This window comes from Pleuronectes platessa, chromosome 16, assembly GCF_947347685.1.
Source record: "Pleuronectes platessa chromosome 16, fPlePla1.1, whole genome shotgun sequence".
NCBI lineage: Eukaryota > Metazoa > Chordata > Actinopteri > Pleuronectiformes > Pleuronectidae > Pleuronectes > Pleuronectes platessa.
Window position 1 is genome coordinate 9,604,085 of NC_070641.1, and position 24,310 is coordinate 9,628,394.

At 42.2% G+C, this 24,310-nt stretch overlaps 1 protein-coding gene across 1 annotated transcript; it reads right to left on the reverse strand.

Annotated features, from left to right (window-relative positions):
• On the reverse strand, nt 1–24,195 carry mpp3a (MAGUK p55 scaffold protein 3a). Its single transcript, XM_053443342.1, has 19 exons — nt 24,057–24,195; nt 14,906–14,968; nt 14,675–14,793; nt 13,638–13,715; nt 12,925–13,005; nt 12,476–12,613; nt 12,265–12,346; nt 9,439–9,524; nt 9,199–9,273; nt 8,793–8,989; nt 7,990–8,072; nt 6,125–6,166; nt 4,863–4,928; nt 4,051–4,206; nt 3,495–3,575; nt 3,306–3,399; nt 3,118–3,226; nt 2,825–2,953; nt 1–2,166 (listed from the first exon to the last, which is right to left on the reverse strand). Exons 2-19 carry the CDS (start codon nt 14,940–14,942, stop codon nt 1,987–1,989), a joined length of 1,833 nt encoding a protein of 610 aa, XP_053299317.1. The 5' UTR covers nt 14,943–14,968; nt 24,057–24,195; the 3' UTR covers nt 1–1,986.
• Between the last annotated feature and the right edge of the window lie 115 nt (nt 24,196–24,310).

Genomic DNA, 24,310 nt, shown 5'->3' on the forward strand with positions numbered 1-24,310 from the left:
TTTGATTAAGCTAGCTTTATTATGGCACTTTGTACATGTCACGTTACAAACTCAACATTCTGGGTTTCTTTAGTTCATACAGAACATGAAAAGATCAAAAACACAGAGCACGTTTTTAACAAACAGCGGAAAGGGTCGGAAACATTCAAAGTGAGTTATAGTTTATCCAAAATTTTTTAAACCTGTACAGATCACTTACGTTGTGATCACCTGTGACATGAGCCTATCAGTGTCCTCTAATCTGATTTGTGTCATTTCAGGATAGGTTCACATTTTAGGTTCGTCAGACCAAAGAAAGAGTACAAGGTTGCGAACCTGCAATGATTCCTCCTCTTTGCAATGGTTCTAAAAGATCCCATCCTGTAGGGATTTGATCTACGTGATCCCTAGTCTGTGTAAAACTTATTTAATTTAAGCTGAAGTTAGAGAAAATAAACAATTCTTCGCCCAAAGAATCTGTCTTCTTTAATGTAAAACTCTGTCCACACAGTTTACAGTGCTGGGCATTGGCAGTTTGGAACCAAGAAAGAGAGAAACTCTTGATTTGACTTAACTCTGGATGTGGATTGTGTTCAATCGTCACCACCAATACTTTCTTTGAAGTCATGTTCGGCAGAGATTCATGTCAGTTCAGAGAAAAAGTACAATTACCAACATGAAATCTTTCATTGTGCATATGAGACGTCTTTCATGAGGGTTCAAATGTACCCTGTAACATCACATTTTACTCTGCATTTTCTGTGTTGGGCCTTAAGCTTGTATATGAAATAAGGCGGCAATTTACAAGAATAGTCTTTGTTTGATATCCGGCCCCTTATTCCTGATAAAGATTTACATCAGAAAATGGCAGAAAATGGCAAGATGTCTTCAGATTGTTTATATCTTATGAGTATAAACATGTAAACATGTTGGTAAATTTAACAAGTAGTTAATTATCAATAGATGCAGATTCATAACCTTATTTTTTATTCAAAATCTGTGGATATTACATCTCAAGTTCAACAAATTTCTGATTCTCAAATAAAATACTTTGAGTTTCCACCTTTGCTTCTGCTGTCTAAAAAATGTGCAAGGGAACTTTATAAAACCCATTCATGATCGTCAAAGTAGCATCATGTGTGGGTGGTTTGTGTACACACACTGTGACGTCAATCCACACAGACTTTGTGCACACCATTATTACACACAGGACTGAAGGTAAACAGGTTGCATTGAAGTGCTACGAGATCTTTCGTGTGCACACGAGGAAGAACATTAACAATATTTACATCTGAGATTAAATAACCAGCTTTCATGCGTTTCTTAAAAACTGTTTTGTAGAAAATTAAATTCTCACATACTGTTTGGATCTTAGTTATGTTTTCTGTCTGTTGAAATGAATGGTTTTGCATTTCCTTAAATATTCCATGTTGAAAGTGATTGGCCTCTTATACTGTACAAGATGCATGAGCCGTTAGAATTAACAAGAAATCATTCTGTATGTGGCATTGAGCTGAATAAAAAACATGCTACTAAATGTACTCCAACAGGAGTCATGATAAAGCTGACTGACTGAGCAATCCTGTGAGTGGGATCCCAAACCTGACACACTCCAGTAAACAATGCAGCTCGAGGAAGTGACAGCGGGAGGAATGAAACACCTCTGCTTCTGTTCCCTTTCGTCAAATAAATTCAAAGCAAACTTTAATAAATGACATGGGAAAGGAGCGACTGTGATGGAAAAGACTGATATTCAGACATTAAACTGGCCTTTGACCAAGAGGAGTTGTCCATCTGCTGTGAAACCCCTGCCGAGGTCTTCCTCTAATATCATCATCCTCCTTTCATTTGGAGCCTCAGTTGTGGCTGTTTGACCAGTGCTGAGGGAGTCCAGCAGACTGCCAGACCGGCCACAGGGCCTTTGAAGGGAATTAGGTCATTGGGGGAAGAGGATTTGGGTGGGCGGGCTGTGCAGGTCCTCTAGAAGATTCAGGGGAAGAGTGAGGTTTAGGTCCGCACCCAGTTGAGAGGCACCCAGAAGGATTCTCGCTCCAGCCTCTCCAAAATACCTCGGAGTTCTGCACAGGCACTGGCTGAGTCCTCCTTGATGAGGACCCGGTCCACCAGGTGTCCATACTGCTGATCGATCTGAATGGCAGACTGGCGCATCTCCTGCAGGTCTTCATCCTGTTGTTAAAAAGAAAATGACGGGTTTGATACAGACAGAGAATTGTGTGAAGACAGAACCTGCAGGGCCTTGTCCTTCGACCTGTACGAGTCCTTGGCTAGTTTTGATTTTATCCCAACGAAGTGATTTGCAGCTCCTGAATGAATATGACAATTGTGGCCTGTGAAAATGTTCTGTTTGGCCATGATGTCGAAAAATTGCTTAGTGTGTCTTAGAGCCTTAACACTTTATACACAACTGTAGAATAATCCCATGGTTTACTGTCAAATATGTCAATGTCTGTATTATATCTTGTATTCTAAATATTCAGGCTGCAAACAAGAATAAACAGTAATGTTTGTGACCCACATCAAATATAAGGTATAGGCCTACCGCTAAAATTAATTCTGTCCAATGTTGTATTGGACGGCAATAAATCCAACCTTCAGGATAGAGTCAGTTAAACTCTTTTACATCATATGAATGTGTTATTGACCAAGGAAGGCCAAAACAACCACATCTGAGTGTAATAATCTAGTTCAAAAGCACAAAGTTCATAATGTTGCATCCAAAATCAAAAAAAAAAAAAAATGATTCACAACCTTCATGAAAGGAGCATTTATAAAAGGACTGAATTAGTTTTAGGATGAGATGCATCTCAGAGAAAGCAGGACTCACTGTAACGCGACCATGGTCTCCCCCTCCTGGCGAGGTGGTAGCACTGCGGCGTCGCCTGCTCTCAGGAACACGAGGTTTGACGAATATGACATAAGGCTTGAACTCTGCTGTCCGCAGCCTCCTCAGAGCCTGGAGTGGTGATGCATTTACATAAAAGCCAAACAGGGGTCATGAGAGCGGACAGTGATACGTCAGACTCTGCATATTAAACAGATCTGAAGTGACTGTGTTGTGATAGTGGACTATGATACATTTGGACGATGGGTTCAGTGGTTGTAACTTGTGACTCTTACCTCAGGCTGCACGTCCACTACGCACATCTTATTCTTGGCCTGTACAGAGCGGATGGCCTCTATACTGGTGCCATACTGGTTCTCCTTGTATTCACCGTGCTCTATGAACCTAAAGGAGAAACCAAAAGGAAGTTCAGAAGGAAACAAATCCTACATTCACACAACAACCAACATGTGTGTCAACGTACTTGTTGTTCAAAGCATCTGCATCAAATTGCTGCTTTGTGACAAAGTGGTACTCCACCCCCTCCTTCTCCTGAGGTTTCTTGGGCCTTGTGGTATCTGTGGAATCATAAGAAAAAATGTCATGTGTGTGAGGTCACCGCACAATAATATCTGTTAGATTTAGAGATGTATGAATGGTGTGAGCCACTCACGCGGTACAGCCACAGCATAACGATGTGGGTTTTCAGCAATCACCCGCTGTTTGAGCTCATTGATCCGTGCTCCAAGAGAACCTACGGATGCAGATTGGGTGTGTATTTTAAGAGAAAAACAATTTAGTCATGAAGGGTAAATCTGTTTATTATTAGGACTTTATATTCGAAATTGTAACTTGGGGGGAGGTTTGTATTCCACCTGTAATGACCTGTAGAAGTACATCAGACCGTTTAGTCTCTTGCACCAGCAGATCTGTTCACTGTCAGCTTGACCAATTACAGGCCCTCTTGTGATGTTATATCATATTATGAAAATGGAGGACGCTAGCAACTGAGAAGTGATGTGTGGAAGTATTTTGGGTTGTAAAGTAACTATCAATGGTGAGGCTGTTTGTCATCTTCATACCATGTGTCATGTCAAATTTCGATTTTTGGACAGACTGACAGCCCCATTGTTAATGAGTCTTCGGTATGTTGTAGCACCTACTTTAATACTGTAGATGTCACTATTATCACTGAAGAATATAAGTGCCAGTTAGTGTCTCAGTCTCACCGATCAGAACCACTAGACGAGGCCTCTCATTGGGCCTCCACAGGTAGCGGGTCACCTCCTCGTAGGTCAGGTAGTCGGAGTCTCCGGGATCAGAGCCCTCTCCTGAGGATCCTTGTCTGTCTTTACGACTCAGCCTGAAACTCCTCCTTAAACCAGCTGCAGCGAGGCCACACGCACGAGGGGAGAAAGAACAGAGAACAAAAGGTCTCGGGTCAGATGACATGAGCCATAATATTATTTCTAATCTTATGATTACATATCATAAGACTTTTCACCTCCATGATGCAGATATGGTACATTTTTGCATGAAGGGCAGTGAGCAAACATTGTTTGAATATAGTCAAGACCAACTCTTTGACAAACATGCATTAAAATCCTCTGTAAACACTGCACGTGGATAAAAATAGCTCCCTCTTATCTGACGTGTAAATACTTGATCGTGTGAGATATTTACTGAACTTTGAGCCAATGATTCACCATGCTTCAAGTAAACATCCCATGCAGCTGACACTAAGCACAGTTAAAGCCTTGTAAACAAACTTTTCTTTAATTATATTTAAAGTAATGATTCTTTCATCTGGATGAAATACTTGTGTGACCCAAGACAGACATGATTTTCCAACATGTTCCAAGGCATGCGTCTTTCAACGAGGCTACAATGCTGAGGCAGGACAGACAGGACAGCCTGGCCCTGGGAAACGCCACACGGATGACAGAGAGTGGCTGGGAATGAGGGTCTCCCATGACCAGGACTGTCTGTACCCTCCCCCTGTCAGTGGTGTATACCTGCAGGAATGAGCCGGGCACTGTACCTGAATAAAATTCCCAGGAAAACACCTGGCCACAGGAGGGCGCCACTGCTTTACACTTAGGAGAGACTATAACTGGCGTTAGAGCATCACACAACCCAGCCTCACACCTCAACACAGGGTGAACGAGCAGCATACGTGCCTGGTGGAGTGTGCAATGCGTCCAACGCAGCAGGGTGTGAGGAGGAGGAGGGGGTATTTTTCAAGAAAAGGAATAAGCAGTGCACTGGCCACAGTAGCAGGGGGCAGTCAGTTAGATGCGGGACGGGAGGGAGGCAAGTTAGGGAGGATCCAAACACTGCTGGATGGAGGAGCTGGGTGGAGGGAGGTTTTAACAGCTCCAAGCAAAGGGAAAGCACAGATACTGTTTGTTTTAAAGGGTGTTGTGTGTTACAGTGAGGGGGTGCTGTTAAGCTCTCCGCTGCGGTCAGATCACTCCTTGTACTCATCGTCATTCCAGCAGCTCGCAGGACGTGGGGGAGCATAGGCTGAGGCTGGGCTGAAGAAGGATGAGGGAGGGGAGGTCATTGGAAGGCTGGTGAGGGGTTGAGGATAAAGGGGAAGGCCATATTCCATCCTCTCCAATTTGAAGTCAGAAAAGCGTATTACTAACATTGATTTTCCTGGCTACTTATTCAAAGGCAAACAACATTTTAATGTTATGAAGTAGTATTGTACCTATTTCTACACTCCATGGCATTTCAAAAGGAAATATTAAACTTTATACTCATTTACATTTATGTGACACCTTTAGTTTTATGATGAAGATTTCACATAAATAATATTATCTTTTCACTATAAACCAGTTGTTTTCTAAAATGTTTGACCTCTGACCTTTGACAAACAGTAGTGTGTAGTACAGGCCAGAGGATATTTGAGAAGTTAACAGTTCCACCAAATAGTGACTGGTGTTCCTGTTTATAGTAAAGTCAAACTTGCTCCTCCTCCAGCCGCAACAACAGTGACACATTGTTGACCCAAACCAGTACTTTCATTCCATTCTGCTACTAATAGCTATGTACAGTTTAATTTTACTTATTTAACGCAAGACCTTTACTCAAAAGATAGTATTTTTAAATTACTGTATCGATATTCCACCTCTTGTCCCTCTTGTCCCTCAACCCCTGGCCCCGCACGGGTCAACTCAACAAGCAATCAGTGTGACCCCCAGCCCGAAGCATCAAGGGAACCAGCGCACAGCCAGGCTGCAACAGGCAAAGAGCAGATAGGGAGAAGGAGGTGGAGAAAGACGTTCACGCTCTCACCTATGTACTGTCCATTGAAATAGCCCTCACAGTCACAGTCCTCTGTAGGGAGGCAAGCAAGGAAAAGAGGGGGTAAGCACAGGGTAAGAGACCTGGAAGAGTTAAAGAGTGGGGTGGCTAGGAGGGCAGGAGGGCAGGAGGGCAGGAGGGCCATGGGCGCTGGAGAGGGCAGGCGGGGGCCGAAAGGCAGCAGGCAGGCAGACAGCGGGTGGCAGCCAAGAGTTAATGATGGAATGTTGTTGGAGGCAACAGCCACTAACGGAGAGGAGAGGAGAGGAGAGGAAAGGAAAGGAGAGGAACAGAGGAGGCTCTCCTTTGGAAAAGGAGCCAGCTGTGAAGTCCCTGTGACCCACACACATGTAAACAAGTCTTTTTCTCCCCATTGTTGCACAGCTGAGACAGAAACTGCCTCAAATACACAAACCTACAAATCACGTCCACAACAAAAGGAGAACATGATGATATGTAATTATTTTAGAAAAAAGGACGGTTTACTGCACAGAATCAGAATAAAACTTTGAAATAGGGTCTGATGATGCAGTCTAACATACAGAAATACTATCAGGGAATGAGGATGACCTAGATTAAAAAAGGAACTATTGTTCTCTTTAACAGCCTCTTCTTGGTTGGACTGTAGTCTCCAGGGATGCTGTTCTGCTTGCACATCAGCAGGTACAACACACACACACACACACGTTGGCAATGCAAACTATCTATTCTTGTCTGGTACACCAACAGCATGAGGGAAGAAATTATGCTGGAAGCAGTAGAAATCCCATATGCACACACTAGCACACATGCTAGCTTAGACACACACACACACACACACAAACACAAGCACAAACACAAACACACGCACACACACACACACATTTTTCTGTTGTGTGCATTTTGTGCGTGTATTTTGTCTTTGTATGTATTTACTGGATGAATAATGTTTGTGGCTGCACATGTACCCACCTTTATCACATCCTTGGTCGTCTGACAGTTTGCATCAGGGAAGAGGAAAGTGTAAAACATTATCATCACAGTAGATAAATGGGCAGCAGCTCTATGTTAAAGACATTTCTGGAAATGTTCTGAAAGCACGTCATGTGAGGATTTATAGACTCTTAATATAAAATCCGTGTGTGCAGTTATCAGGGTGACGTCACTGATGAGACAGGGGGAGACCCACATTTAATGGCCCCCGCTGGGATTTAGGGGAATTAATCAGAGAGCTGGAGGAGCACGGAGGGAGGCTGAGAGAGACGAGTCCTCGCAGGCTCGCTACTGCGCAGCGGAGCACGACTAGCTGCCATATTGCTAAGCTCTTGCTGTCTCCCCGTGGCTCAGGCCTAATCGGATCGCCTGCAGCTTATGCGCCACGAAGAGCCACCACTCATATTACACACTCACCTGTCTGTTTAAACACCACCTCTATAGAGTCAAGTGAGAAAGTGAGAAGCGCTATATATTGTTGAGGCTTTTTTTCCCCTCAGCTGTGGCCTGATGTAACACTGTCTGATCTACTTAATCCGAACTCGCAGCTCGCTCACTGACCAGATGGAGCATAACATGAAAGAGATTAATTCATTTCTATGATCCCTCCCTCCATCTTTGTCCCCCCCCCCCCATCCTTTTTAAAAACATGTCGGCGGCGCAGCACGGAGAGCACGGACAATGAATACTAATGCTTCTGAGAATGCCAATTACCCTCGAAAAAGGTCAATAAATGTCAATGAAAACACTGCTGCATTTATCCAGAGGAGGAAACATTGTCCTGTAATGACACTGACTGCGTGCATAAGTAGAGAAAGGAGAAGTGACAGTGAGCGATGCTGCAGGTGGTCAACTCTAATTATGAAATGGTGCAGAGGAATCACGGGAAGCAAAGAACTTACAGACGGGCTTTTTAGGGGATTTTGGATTCGGGAGTGTGCCCATTTTCATCCTGTAGGCCAGTCGCCTGGAGGAATGTGCAGCAGAGCAAAGAGCGAGAGAGGACGGAGGCAGGGAGAGAATCATCAGTGAGCGGAAGGTTCAGAGGAAATGTCAGAATAAAAGATTCAAACATGACAGACACGAAGAAGCACATACAACACACCTGGATGGATTATAGGATATTTAGACCCTGAGCACACACAAGTGGTCATTTTGCTGCGCTTTGACAATAATGATTATTTGTTCAGTGCATTTAAGGACATTTTTTTCAGGGTGCAGCAGGAACCCACAGTATCGGCAGATCTTTGTTATTTCACTTAAAAGCTGAATTGAACCTACAAACTCTCGGTTAAGGCTTCACAGAGCTTCACAGAGCTTCAGAGAGCTAACCCTCTGACCTGTGTCTCTCTCTGTGTTCCAGCTGTGGACATTAATCCAACAGACTCTGCAGTGTTTGGCAGGGATACATCAGCCCTGCTGAGATCATCTTAACGACAGATTATGACACTTGTGGTATCAGCATGTGCCTATTCAAGGCTGCGATTCGATTTGTTTTCCCCCCAAACACACACACTCACCGCTTTGATGCTCCATCTGATCATAGTTGACCCCTCAATGTGGAACACATGAATGTGGATTTAAAGGATTACAAATGGCTGGATAAAATACGTATCAGCCGTGTGACTGTGATACGTTTCACCAGTTTACATCATAGGGAGAACATTTTTACATGATTTGACATCACCTTTCCTGGAACTGTTTGGACGGGACGAGTCCGGCCCGCAGGTTGCTGTCTCCCACGCGTTTGGCCTGCCACCACGTGGGGTCGTCCTGCGTCACGACCTGCAGGATGTCTCCTCGTTTGAAGGGAAGTCCCGCCTCTTGGCAGGGCGTGGCCTTGTCCTCCAGCGGGATGTAGTCAAACAAGGCTCTCATATACACCTGGATGCAAAAGTAAAGGCTTTGTGAGAAATGTGGGGGGGAAAGAACCTTGTGTACCTATTTATTATTGAAGAAACAGGGATGAAGCTGTTCATCTGTCCAGCTAGACGGCTGCATGAACCTAATAATGAGTCTGTTGTTTCCTTTCAAACTGTGTAAGAAAATTGTAAAAACTAAATTTGTGCACAGTAACTCCAGCTTTGTCTCACCTTGCTCTCCTTCAGTCGATCCTCTTCCTTAATGGCAGGGATTATCTTGAGAGTGATGGAGCCCTGGGACTGGGACTAGATCGCAAATAGACGAGACAGAGGGAAGATTGTGGGTGCAGACTATCATCTTTATAATGGACTTTAAATGGACGACTAATGAGGGGAGCTTAGATATTAAATCGTACTTGTGTATTCCTCAAACATCAGTTAATTCTGCAGCGTGTAGAGATTCTGTCTTACCAGCAGCTGACTGATCTCGTCAGGTCTCTTGTGGATCACAGAGACTCCATTGACCTCCCTGAGTTCATCACCGACATGGACCAAACCTGTGAGGAGGGGAGATGAGATGAAGACGAACAGAACAGAAACATCAATGACGATCACTGCGTTTTCCAGGTCATTGGAGTCTATCAGCCGTATCATAGTGCTGCTGTCAGATCCGCGGATAGAGGCTGCCTCCATCCTCAGCTCTGATCTTTCCTGCTGCAGCCACAACAATGAAACCAGACGCTGAAAGGAGTAGCATCAGTATGCTTCTCCCTCAGGATCACACAATATGGTGCATCATATAATGTATGCATCTAGGAGACATGCTCAGAGGCCAGAGGCTGCTTCTGAACTCTGTCTCCACACTGACAAGAGCTTTTCCATCGCTGACGCAAGAAAACAGAGCAGGGTATTAATGATTACTAGATAAGGACACCGATTAGTTTAGTTTCCCAGCATGCATGTGTCTAATGCCAACTAACAAAGACAAACACACACACACCTGCATGTGGCTGATATGTCCATGGCAACGCCCATGAAAGGATCATTGCTGAGTCTACATTGTGTGATTGAGTCTCTGGGGACTCGTGAGGAGCTTTAGGTTTCGGCAGCCGTGCGATTAATCTCACACTGAGGCCTTGATCTCACCTCATCAGAGAATCTGCTTTTCATTAGTTGCCTTCTGCACATTTTTCATGAAACATTTTCCCTCATTTTCTCCGGTTGCAAGAAGACAAATGCCGTCCCGCTGCTGCAAAACAGCACAGTGGCTCAGTTTGCTTCAGGGCTGTGCTACATCACTGCAGTGTCCTGGTTCGTATCCATCCATGAACATGTCTGCTTGTCATCCCGACACTTTTGCTCTTTTAACTTTTAATCAACAGCAGAAATGTCACTAAAACTCATCTTTATACATTAACAGTGCAAATTATTTGCACATTTGAGAGACTGAAACTTAAAAAGGGTAAAACTAAAAATAACCCTATAATCTGCAATACTTTAAAAGCATGGTTTATTACACAAAAGCTTGAAGGGAGGTCTGGTCTAACATCTTCGTTGGTTCCAATTCAGGGCAATCCTAACTTCTTACCAGGCATGGTGGATGGTGGGTTTGGCACTTGGACATCTCGAGGGATAAAAAGGATGCGTGATTTATTTCAGGGTGCATCCATGTTGTCATTTGCACAACTTCAAGAAAAATATAATCTTCCCAGGCATGACTTTTACAAATACCTGCAGATCCGGGACTTCATAAACAGGGAAACTACTCTTAATATTGATGCCACTACATCTGCTGTTGAACAATTACTCCTCCTTGGCCCAACTAAGAAATCCATTACTCGTTTTTACAATGTCTTAAGCCAGACTGATGTGATAAATGTACAGGATGTTATGCAGAAGTGGCAAGGTGAACTTGGTATAGATATTGATGGGGATAAGTGGACTAAGATATGGACTCAAACAAAGAAAATATCTGTGTCTAACCGTGCCAGATTGCTGCAATTTAAGATTGTGCACCGTTTACAAATCTCTCCTAACAAAAGACATAAAATGAACTCTCAACTCTCACCTGCATGTTTAAAATGTAAAATCTCAGTGGGCACCTACACTCATTGTATCTGGTCATGTCCTAAAATACAAGCATATTGGATGGGTGTTTTGAAAGATTTGGAAAAAATATTTGGTGTGGTGTTGCACATGGACCCTCTTTCCTTAATCCTGGGTTACACCAGTCAGGATACTATTGTGGATGCCAACGCTGCCAGACTGTATAATATCCTCACATATGCAGCCAGGAAGAATATCTTTTTGTCTTGGATAAGCGACAAACCCCCCACTACATCAAACTGGCACAAGATAATTATGGAATGTTTTCCCCTTGAGTACCTGACCTGTCTGCTTCACTTTTCAGAGGGACAGTTTATGAACATTTGGACTCCATATCTTCACTTTTCCAGCTCTACAGTGGCTTCAGTGCTCTCGAATGTTGTCCTTGGCTAGCCTTAGGCTCTTTGTCTTTATCTTGTTGTCATTGCACTGATTGGGTGAATGTAAGTATGTATAGACTGTCTAGACCAATGTTGTACTGAGTGTTGTTTTATTGTTGTTATGTCAATATATAAAAAGTTCAATAAACATATTTGTAAAAAAAAAAAAAAGGGTAAAACAGAGTAACAAAGCTGCAGTGGTTGTATCATCACAGGCTGCTTTAAGCTGTGCTTATGTTGCCTGAATTAAAATACTGTTATAACCTTTTAAACGTAAACCACAAAGTAAGAATGAATAGAAGAGAGACTAAACCAAAGAGTGAGTGTCTCAATTCAGAGGCTGCCTTCTACAGACACCACCGTCTACCTGCCCACGTCTAGCCCATCTCCTTCATGGGCCGCTTAGACCTCCAAGTCAGAACCAAAATAAGATGGTCTGGTCTACACAGCCTAGCAACAGAGCTGAAGTTGTACACGAAGAGATAGATAAATTCCTCAAGCATCAAGACTTTGTAGAAGTCATTTAATGTAATTTCGCTTCCTTTGAAAAAAAGTTTACCATTGAAGCGCAATGAATCCTGGGATAGGTTGGGCCATGATGGGCCTCAATTTCGCATGATTGAAAGGAAGCATTTGTCTAAAGTGTTTAAAGAAGCCTTCGAAATATGACATCCTAGTTGCACAGCAGACATCTTCAAGTGGATGGATTTCACCACTTAAGTCTGTGTACCAGTCCCCAGGTTGGGGCCTACGGGATCTGTTAGTCCATTAATGGGCCAAGACCAAAATCAGCAGAACAAGCTCAACTTACCACTTCGATCAGCTGCACCTCCTCTCATGATCCGAGCGACCATCACCACCCCAGTGGCTTCATCCCGCCTGATGGTGGCTCCCTGAACAACAGACAAATTTATACGATGATTTGCAGAGAAGAACAAAAAGACTCCCTCCCTCTTCCCCCCCATTCTCCTGCAGGGCTCTTATGTTTTCATTTCTACCCCTGTTGTTCTGTCACAACTCACCAGAGGCTCCTTGTTCTTCACCAGTCTGACAATCTTCACGGACTCCTCCTCCAGCTCGTCCTCGAAGTCATCGGGCAGCGGCGGCAGCACGGGGTCAAAGTTCTTCTGAGCCACAGTGTCGTGCACTGAGAGAACAGCCTGGTGGGACAGAGAGGCGACGTGCTGAGATTACAATGTGAAGGTTCAGATGCTGGAGAGCACACAGAGCAGCCTGATGCCACAAACTGTGAACGGCTTCAGAGATTAATTTACAGTCTGATGTCAGAGCAATGACAAGAATGAAAATTGAACATAATTGCATGAAGGATTTTGTATGTTTTTCCCCCCCAAACAATCAATGAAGCTGTTCATGTTTAAACAGCATTAATCTGGTAAAAATGTTGATTATTATCCTTTTCAGTATCACTTTAGGATTGTGGTTCAAAAACAGACAGTGGCAGTGTGTTTACCTTCAGATGTGGTGACGTCAACAGGTGCAGCAGCTCCTTCTCCTCATTGCTCATTGGTCCACCCTGCAGATCCTCCGCCACCTGCCAATCACAACACGCACATCAACCCCGGTTCCCTGATCTCATGTGAGCCAGTGCATGTGTATACCGGTAATGCAGTGCTGCAGTTTACTGTGAAATTAATGCAAACAGATACACAGACATGCTCGCAGGGGAATATAAGTGTCGAGAAGCAGAGGTCAGCAGTTTCCTCACTGATAACTGGTGGGAGCAGGAGAGCGGCAGGATGTGGAGTTTCCTGAGATGAGCATCAGGATGATTCAGCACTTTGAGGACATTAAAATTCACTTTTGATACCTGCGCTGCTTCTCTGTCGGATATAACTCATTGTGACAGACTGCTGGAAGTGGAAATATAATTCAAACTGTGTGTGCGACTGTCTGTGTGCATGTGTAATTGTACTTATATGTTTGTGAGGACCATTTTAAAAATAGACATTTTATGAAAGTGAGGACATTTTGGCTTCTTTGAGAGTTAAGACTTGGGTTTAGGGTTCGGGTTTGAATTAGGTTCATGGTTAGGGTTAGACATTTAGATGTGATGTTTAAAGTTAGGGTTAGGGGCTGGAAAATGCCAATGAGCTTCCTCACTATGATTAAAGTGCAAGAAAGTGTGTGTGTGAGTGACTGTGTGCATGTTTCTGATGAACTTACATCCTCTGCCAGAGAAGCAACAGTGTGGAGAACAGGTGCCGGACTCTGTCTCTCATACTGTCTCAGCTTCTCATGGATCTGTGATAGAAACAAAGAGGGTTTCATTAAGGAGTGCAGCGTTTTGGAACAAGTTAAAGTTCACATAAACAATAATGTACATGTTCATCATCTGTACCTCATGAATACCATGATGGATATCCATCCAATAGTTGCTGATAGCCTTCAGACAGTTGGCTTTCCAACTGAACTAAATAATGAAGGTTACACAATCTGGGACTACTGTCACATGAATAGATCATAAAAAGCACTATATTACCCTTAAGTGGCTTAGGTTTATATTTCCTAACAAGTAAATATACACATAAGGACTGATGATGACAATATAATGATGTTTAAGAGTCTTCAAAGACTAAAAGAAATAAGGTAGAGACACGCCACATATACTCTGAAGAGAGGCGTTCATGTGGGGTGGGTCAGTAGCCACTTTCATACATGAACTGTCCGCACAATTGGGTGTAGACTTTACATACCTATATCACATATGAATAACGCAGCAGGAATGTCCACAACAACCCAGAAATATCAGGTGGTGGGTGAGTCAGCATACAGAGGTAATAGGTAATGTATCAATCCTGCGCGTGTATTTCACATGTATTTGTTTACAGCACATAAACACTGGCTTCGGCTCTTATCACCACAAACTCAGGAGAAACTCCGGTGAAAGCTCTGAACCTCACAGCCCCTCTGGATAATTTATCAGGAGTTCAGTGCATTGAATGGAAGTTCATTGCAGACGTCTGTTCTTCTACTTGTCTCAACTTAAACCACACAGGAGGATGATAATGATGGCAGAAAAAGAGTCAAAACAATTATTGAAACCCTCATTAGTGACAGTTTTGAATGGCTGCGTTGATGATTTGATGAAACTCATTCAAGGAACACGACCATATTATCAAAACTGTGCAAAAATACAAATGATATCTACAGATAAATATGAATGATTATTCACAGTACTTATAATAATAAGACTTCCTCACCTTCATGAGGTATCCCAGGCTTCTCTCACTGAACACGTCTTTGAGGAACACCATGTCCTCCTTGTGGTTGGCATCAGGCCGCAGCTGAGAGGTCAGCAGGGCCAGCGTTTCGTGAAGCCCTACGGGGGGGACAAGAAAATCATCATGTACATTAACAGGAGCAGACGGAGCGCAGCGGGCCTCCGGCAGTATGGACAGTGTGTGTGGAGCATCTGTGCTGACTCAGCTCACCTGCTCCTGCTGTTAGCACCGGCATGGCTTCTTTCATGGGTCAGTGAGGTGAGTAGGGGAAACCTGGGACAGAGAGAAAGAGAAATTATAATCAAATACTGATGTTCACTGACAGTTTCTGTTTCTAAACAGGATTTAAAACAAATGTTGTCTCTTTACAAAAACAGCACAAAAAAAGGGGTTGTGTAGTTTTTTTGTGTTAGTTTGAACTGATCTAAAGGCATTCAGAGACCCATATACATTAATTACAGCCGTACATCCACCCCCATGTGACTAGAGCTATAAATCCTGGTTGTGTTTTCCATTTTGCAGGTTGGGGAGGTGACCTTATCTATGAATGTGTAGGTGCGTATGACAAAGTCTGCTTGCATCATAGAGCTGCGCTACTAAGATTAACAGTCACTGCTGGTACCATTAATCTTAACACGCCCACTAGGTTGTGTGCTGGTGTCGGGGGAGAGCAGCAGGATGCGTCACTCTGGTACAAACCTGTGTGAAATAACCAAAGCACCAAGTCATATCTCTAAATGATGGAGGGGCTGCTAAAGAACACTGTTAGGACATAGATGCTCATTTATCTGTAGGATTCACAGTCTGAATCTCACATATGTTGTAAACACAGGCTGTGTTGTTAAAGTGTTACGCTAAATGAGAAAAACCTTAATTCAGTTTAGTCAAATAAGCAATAATTTGAAGCATAAACAAACCCAAAAGATCAACCTTATTATATTTAGCCATTTTTAAGGTTGTTTTTCCCTTTATGTTTAAAAAAGACAATCAATGAAGATATCATAGGTCGCCATTATATTGTCAATTAAATGATAAAGATGTCTTTATTACATTTTTATATATTTTATTTACACACCCTTTGCTACTTTTAAAATAAAATGTAATCCAGAACACCAGGACAGTCTTACGATGATCCGTTTTTATTGAAACTATTGGATTATCTTTAGAGATTATTATTGAATTGAACTACATTGTACTGAAATGTTTTTCTAATATTCTTCCCCTCACATTTTTTACTTATAGTATTAGAAAGTTCAGTTCCCTTTAACACCAGTGCAAACTATAGGATCCATATTAAATACATAGTTAAATATAAACCTCTATGACAGTGACATTGACCCTCATCACTTTTTGCAAAGGTAGAAATAATGGAGGAGCAGTTGCGTACGCTCACATTAGATTTACAGGTGTACCTAATAAAATGGCCACTCTTTATTCATATTAAATGACATATCTGTGAGTGGCGCACACGTACAATCAGAACGAGTCCTGTACAGACTGCTGGATTATCTCAGCCCCTACCGATCAATACCCCTGTCACTCCATCCAATACTCTCCTCACGTCCTCCCACTGGAAACAGGAGTCAATAACATAAACCACAGACTTCATCATGTAGCACTATGGTCTAATGACAAAATGCCAGGAGAGTGCAGCAAAATTAAACAATTCAACAAAGCTGCATTAAAGATTATCAGCCTTTTCACGACTGGATTTACTGATTAGCAGCGTTGTCTGTTTGACTTCTCTTTCATTTCTGAGTGGAGCCAGGCATTATGGGGTAAGTGAGTCTGTAAATGTCATCTGGTTTATGGCCATTCTTTAAAAAAAAGTGATATCTAGATACTGAAATATATAAGCCTCTATTTACACTGCTGAAATATTGACAGAAATTTTATTCCGACTGTTTGGAAAAAGGGCGGAGCCCTGATGGTGTAACTGGTCTGGCAGTGGCAAAGGTGGGGTTGTCTGTGTTGTACTTGTAAGATTCATAAGGTATATAATTTAGTACAGTTAACTTAACACTTAACTGTGTCCACCCTCAAATACCGGTGTATCACAACCTATTAAACGGGCTGTTAAGTTTATACTATTTGCCCATGTGACTCAGCAGAAAACCTGAGCATAACAGGTAACAGCAGGTCAGACGTGTTTTGAGAATAAAGCATGAAACAGGAGGCAACGTTTACTACTTTGGCACCATCAGGAGGCAAAAGCAAACTGAAGCAACACTGATCCATCAATGAACTTTGAGCGTCACACCTTAGCCAGTTTCCAAAGTTACAATAAAAGTACTAAAATGGAGAAAAGGTGTGGAACAAGGCAGTGGGTCTAAGTCTAATGTCAGGTTTTCAATTATATTGACTAAGGTCACACAAATGATAACACATCAGTCTCTTCCTGTTCACCTTCAATCAGCGTGAGCGAGGGGCGAGTAAAACATTTGGTTACTGTGCTGAAGTAAATTGCAGTTCAACTTTAGTGAACTTTGAGCCCCCGATATTTACTTTGCATTCACATTTGTGTAACCATGCCCTAATGCAGGGAGGTAGATGTCAACAAACAGGCAGAGGCTCATCAGAACGGTTATAAAGTCAATACATATCATGTCCATTTTGGGGCAAACGTGAAATCAGCTGTGCAGGAAGAGCAGGTGTTATCACCATTTCACATTTGTTAAATATTGTCAGTTATAAACATTCTACACTGAACTTGATGGTTAAATCAGATTCAGGTTAAATACATTCCAGGGCAGAATCATATTCTTAGGATGTTTAACCTAAAAACATGATCCTCTATGATCCTAGCAGTAAGTGAAGAGTTGAATGAGGACAAAGAGGAAGCAAGCTGAAGTCACCGAGAGATGGAGGACCCGTCAGGCAGCTACAAAAAAATGTCCTTTAGCACTAAAAGAACAACCCACATGATGTTATCTTTACATCAGTTTGCCTTTATGAAGTGTATATGGTAGAAGTTGACGCTGTAATTCGGAGAATCACTTTAAAGTTACACCCTGTATATGCAGGGAGCTGTGTGGTGTCTCTCTGCTGCTTATTGGTGAAAAGTTCTGAGTTGAGAGCCCACTCTCAGTTTGACCAAAAAATATACAATGAAAATGTCTACTCACCACTTAACGACCTGATTAACATAATTGTGAAGTTTAATGTTTCAAAAATGTCCAAATGGTTTTCAAGTTCTGCTCCAGAAAGCAACTGATTATTTACAGATGGACAGACGTAATGATCACTACATCCACCACATTTTATTCGCTGGAATAAAAAGCAGATTGTCCTCATTTGTGCTGTTTTTACAATGAAATAAAACCAGATCTAGCAAACCAAAAATAACATTCAGCTTCACATCATTGTTGCCATTAGATATCGAAGACAAAAACTAGAATGCCACGCAGTAGTGCTCATACCTCCACCAAGGCCTTCCCCCTGATGAAACCACAAATAAATTCACTACATCCAGATTTTTATTTGGAACTAGCTAAGTCATTCCCTTCAACATAATTCATTATCAAGGTCCGTGAATTATTCTCTGAGGAATCAACAGGAATGGTGAAAAACGTCCTATATGAAAAGAAACCTGGTCGTGCCACCTCATCCAGATCCAGACCAAGATTTAATGGCTTCTTTCCTGACCCATACCACATCCATCTACCAAGTTATGTGGTTATCCATGCAGCAGTACTTGGGTAATGTTGCTAAATAAAATAAACAAACACAGACAAAAACATATCCCTCCTTGTTGAAGAAAATTGGAAATAAATGAAAGTTAAAAATAAACGCCCCTCAATCCGCATCTGCACCAACATTGAATGGGTTCTTCTCTGACCCAGGCCCCTTCTCTCCACTAAATAACCTTGTTTCACTTTATGTTGGTTCTGTTTTTTTTACTTATTTAATCTACAATAAAGACTGAGCTCTTTTCCACTATGTGATCTTCTCAATGAAATCCAACATTACTTCACCCTTATCTCAATATGATGCATCTTTATTGCAACACTGCAACTTTCAGCCTCCTCCTACAAACATACCCTTGTACTTTAGGTTTCACAATGAGGATGTGATTAACCTCAGCAGAGACACAGAGAGAGAGAGACAGTGATTAGCTCATGAATAATGCATAGAGACGATATTACAGAGGAAGAAGGATGAGGAGACGATGAGGAGGAGGAGGAGGCAATTTGTTTTGTTCTGTCAGGAGAATCAGACGGATCAACAGCTGAGAGACAGGCTTTTTGTTCTCATGTGTGTCAGCTGGGATTTACTTCATATAACCTCTCTATATTTACATCAGAGAGGGAAAGAAAACATCATTATCAAGAGCTACATTCTGTAATTTGGATCAATATTCACTATTTACTGAGGTTTTTTTTTTCTTTCAAGAAGTGCTTTCAAAGTTCCTCCCACCATCTTCTGACTGAAACGACTTGTAAACTAGGAGAATTAATAGGGAAATAAAAGTTTACTGGCTTCTTGGTAAAGTGCAAAGAGTTAATTTGGTTTTAACGAACTGGGCTTCACTTTGAACATCAAAACAAGGGCACAACGTTTTTTTTTACAATTTAGCCTTTTGTCTGACTTAATGTATACTTTTTAATTTTGATTCTTTATATTTCATTGTCTAACAGCCGTGAATTTATTTTAGCTTTACTTTTTCATACAGAATAATAAAATATGAAGCTTGAAAACCTTTAACATTTAAAATGATGGGAAAAAGAAGATCCTCCCTTATATCATCATGTTTTTAAGTTCAGCGAAAGTTAAGACAGGAAGACGTCTTCTTGCCTCCTAAGTCACATGCACAGTTCTCGCCATCTCCAGGCTCCACCAGCTCATTCTCTGATTTCATCAAACACAACCTGACAAACATACCTTCAGCCAATCACCCGTAAGCTGTCAACGTTTAAAACGTCCTCCCTCCTGTCATTCAGCTGTCAATTTAGCACAATGCTTACTGAACCACCTCAACCCTGGATAATCATTCATCTCCAATCAGAAGCCTTCATGGGACATCCCTACTTCCTCGAAGTTCCGGGGGAAAATCACCCTCAGATCTGAAGCTCGTATTTCAAAGATCTGCTTCGATGGTGTTCTACTTCCTGCTGGGGTCTGAACGCCAAAGTCTCTTCCTCTGTTTACCACAATTTGATTTCATTCCAATTTACAATCTCTCCCTATAAGTCTCCTCTGACTGAAATTATGTGAGGTATTCTGTTTATCCATAGCTACATTCAGTGGTGTAGTGCAGTGTATACACAAGATAATCAAGTATCCCACTTCTAAATATTCTCTTCCAGTTGTGTGCTGCAAGACAATTTTGTTCCTCAGATAGCCAAAGCATTGGTTTTAGGTACAGGAGTGGTGATTGGTTAGGTAAGATTAGAATAACACATTTATCCTTAGCTGGAGCGGCTGCTTTAAAAAAAACTATTTGGGGGAATAAAAAAACACTGGTTGCATTTCCAAAACTAACTGCTCATGCAAACTTCTTTTATTGTTGCCCAATTTTTTTTTAATATAGGCTGAAAAATGTGGTTGTAGCCATGGATAACCTATTATACTTATTTACATCCTGCCTAGCTTTAACACGACACCACTGATGAACAGTAATATCTACACTTTTATGTCACAGTATCACATTACATACATGATGCATCTGTATCAATAATCTACAAATACATAGTCGAATAACAAGCAAGCAGGGAAGAGGGATGGAAGTGTGTGGTTTTGGTGGTTTATGAGTAAATCTATCACAATTCAGTAACAGGATATAGAAACATACATTACACACTCTGTCTTAGGAACTAATTCAAGTACCATGCTTTTTGTATTTTGTGGAATAAATCGGTCTATTCAGAAATAAATTGCAACAACTTCTGCTCCTGGTCTGTTTCAAGCACATCTCACTGTCGTAGACGATTAGAAAAATATCTTCATCCACATCCTCATCCACAGTTAATTGTTTTTCCAACCACTGATTTCAAAATCATCTTGAAAAAACTAAATTCAGCAGGGAGTAAAAACAAGTTCATCTTTAATTAGCAGAAACGTGCAACCAGATTTAGTTTTCTTCTAAATAATTGATCAGAAGATGTATGTGTTTAGAAACGGAAGCTTTCAGAGTGCGTGTGATTCTCCTTCTCCTCAGTGACAGTCCTGGGAGGCTGACATAATGTACTGAGCTGCTTGATGTAGTTAGGTCATCAGAGAGGTATTATAGGAGCACCTCTAAGTGGCACCCATGGGGCATTTGGGATGGAGGGAAGAGGCGGGATGGATTGTATCTCTTATATTCTCCATTTCAGACGAGCTACAAACAAACACTTTTTGTACATCTTTATCAATTATTTTCGTGATGTACGAGTGAAGATTAAAACTTGAATCTGTGTAGAAACACAAAACAGCTGAATATAAGATCATGAATATCACTTGAGGTGTCACTAGCTGTGCCTTGAGTCATTAACTAGTCAAATAATCCAGTTAATATGCTCCAACAAGGACATTATGTTTTCATCAGTGTTTGTTGTTTGTTAGTTAGTTGTTAGCAGGATTAGGCAAAAACTCCTGGACAGATTATCATGAACCTTGGTGTAAGGATGTGGTATGGGTCAGGGAAGAACCATTCAATTTTGGCATGGATCCGGATCAGGGGGCAGGTCCAGTAATTATTTATCCACTTTCTTTAACATTGCAAAGTAGGGTTTTATTTCCATCCCTTTTTCACTGGTGGCTGAACAGAGCTCCTGCAGTTTCACTTCACCACATCACCATCACTCCAAAAACATCCAATCACCAAATGTCACAGATCCACAAATAGATTCAGACATCACACTTTTAGCATTTTGTCCCAGCAAAAATGATGTTTTCAGTTCAGATCTAGTCAGGAGCTTAGCCGCGGACCGCACAAACATGATGATGTCACAGCAAAAGCTCAGATGTCAGCTGACCAGACAACAGCCTCCGTCATCAAACATTTATCCAGACACATTTGGCTAAAATGCATTACAAGTTATTAATGTTTCTGCATTAATAATATGATCCTGTGTTAAATAAAAGATCTAGAAACAAAATAATAATGAATATAACTGTGTCCATAAATAGATAAGCAGTTTGAACTCAAATGAACTTACAAATCAGACATCCTGTCCGTGCTCCATCCTTTCTTCACTCCTCTGTTTCTGTACACATTCTATCTGTTTCCAATTCATATTCTTCTTCTGTTCTTCCAGAGGCTCTTATGCACATGCTTTCAGTCACCAGCTCTGGAGGTGCTGTGACGTCGGCAGGTTTAGCAGAACAACAACCCTCATCACGTCTGTCTGGCTTCTTTTATGGACAGTGGGATTGTCTATCTTTATATACAGTTACACTCAGAAGGTTGGGGGGTTTCCTCATTCTTCAATGGAAGATGTTAGTTCTGAAGCTGTTTCATGCTTAATTCATATTTTATTTTGTTAAATGTCTTGTCAAAGATATGAACTCAAATCCTCATGTTACAGAAGCTGAAAGTAGTGATTACTACTTAAGTTTGAATTCTAATTTAACCAATTCAGCCTAATATTTGACTTTGATTGTATCAAAATAATAATTTCAAGAATATTCATTCAATGAAGGGGTACTTGAGTTCCACGGCTGTAGAGAACGTGAAGCATGAAAGTGTTGGGAACCAGTAGAGAAATCTTTTTTACTTTCAGATTTTATATATTACGTGTGGTTAACCCTAACCCTTTTACATACACTGACATAAAAGTTTATTCTACCACTTAAAATCGACTTGTTATATTTCCCAGACCAGAGATCTCTTACAGCCGTGTCAAATATGACTTTCTTTACCATAGAAAATCGGTCATTTATTGAGTTTTAGAGCAAAGACAGAAGAACTGGGCCGTGATGTTGTTCAACTAAACCTTTAAGTAAGGAGGCTTTAATGTTTAGAAGCCGCAGATCACATCCTGTAGCCAGTGTAAGCAGAACTACACTTAATAAAAATCTGTAGCAAAGAGATGGCCAACAGAAAACACAGATGTGCATAGTTGAGATGGTCGTGCTAGAGGTTTTTAGATACTGACAATCAAGCAATTTCATCTCTTAGGTCTGAAAACGTTTTGGAGGAATGATAAGCATATGAATGCATTGATGAAAACAACCAAAGAACATTTGTCTGATAGTCATCTGTCATCAGATGTCGTCACTGTGTGGCTACACAAGCAGGTCCTCGAGCTGTGGGCCTGTTGATAATTGTTTATGTGTTAACAGAATATGCCAGATATGAATATGAATGTGCGAGGGTGTTACAACACGAAATGTGCCATCTGGAGTGGTTCTCGTGACGCCTGTGAGGGTTTCAGGGATCATTAGAAACACGCTCTGCAACAGAGCAGCTCTTAATGGAAATATATTGTGGTCGCTAGGCTTTGAAAACAACTTGGCATGGAGACACCCTAAACAACAAATGCTCGGTCAAGCTGTTCTCAATATCAGAGGGCCAACGGTCAGAGGGTTGAGTGTTTCACCGGACGACTACGGTCCGAGGACAGAGGAGAACTTGGGAGAGAGGTGACAGGAGCAGAAGGCATGTTTCATGTTGTCATGCATGTACAGGCACCGCAACAAACACCCAAACACACACACACGCACACACACACACAGGTGGATTTGATGCATCTAAAGTGTCGTCCCCACACATGGCCGAGAATGGAATCATCTTGGTCGGTGTCTCACCAAGCATTTCTTCTCGAGAATGAACGTTGCTCTAACACAGCTAAACCACTGCACTGAGAGTAATGGGAGGCAACTCTAAGCATGTTTGGCCAGCATCCAGCACAGACACACACACACACACGCACACGCACACGCACACAGAGGAATCCACAAAACCATCATCATCCAATTTCATTACCTGACAGGAGTTAGGGTGTGGTCAGAGATAAACTTAGATCCTCTCCACCAGAGAGGGAAACTAGTGGTGTTGACAGCTGACATTGCTCCTGCACACGCAACCCCAATATACCCCCCCCCCCCCCCCCTCACACTGCTGCACAGCCGAGCCGAGCAGAGGCAGATGTCATCCAAACTCATCTTACTCCCCAGTCTTTCTATTCTTACTTCCTCGTGTATGTGGAGCGTATCCCCCCCCCCCCCCCCCCCCCCTCATCCCTTCCCCTCCTCTCCTCCTCCATCTCTCTGCATCCCCCTGCAGTGCTACAGCGCGCCCCTCGTTCAGCCGCCAGCCGGCAGATGGAGGAATAAAAGAACAACACGGCGGACGGGCAGAGCAGCTGATGCCTTGTGTTCGCCCTGGCAACAGAAAAGATGAACGTGGTGGAGAAATGATCATCGTCTCCCTTCTTACCTTCTCTTCTCTCTCTGAGTGTATCTCCTCCTCTCCCTCTCTCCCTCTCTGTGTGTCTGTATCCTTCCTGTCCGCAGCCACACTGTTTCTCTCGCTCTGATTCCTCCTTCCTCCTTCCTCTTTCCTCCTGCCTTCTTCCTCTTCCTCCGGCTGCTGCTCTCACAAACCTCCTGCCGCTGAGTGTCTGCCTCCTCCCTTCCCCTCTCTTTCTTTCTCTCGCTGCCCCTCCCCTTACCCCCCCCCCCCCCCCCCCC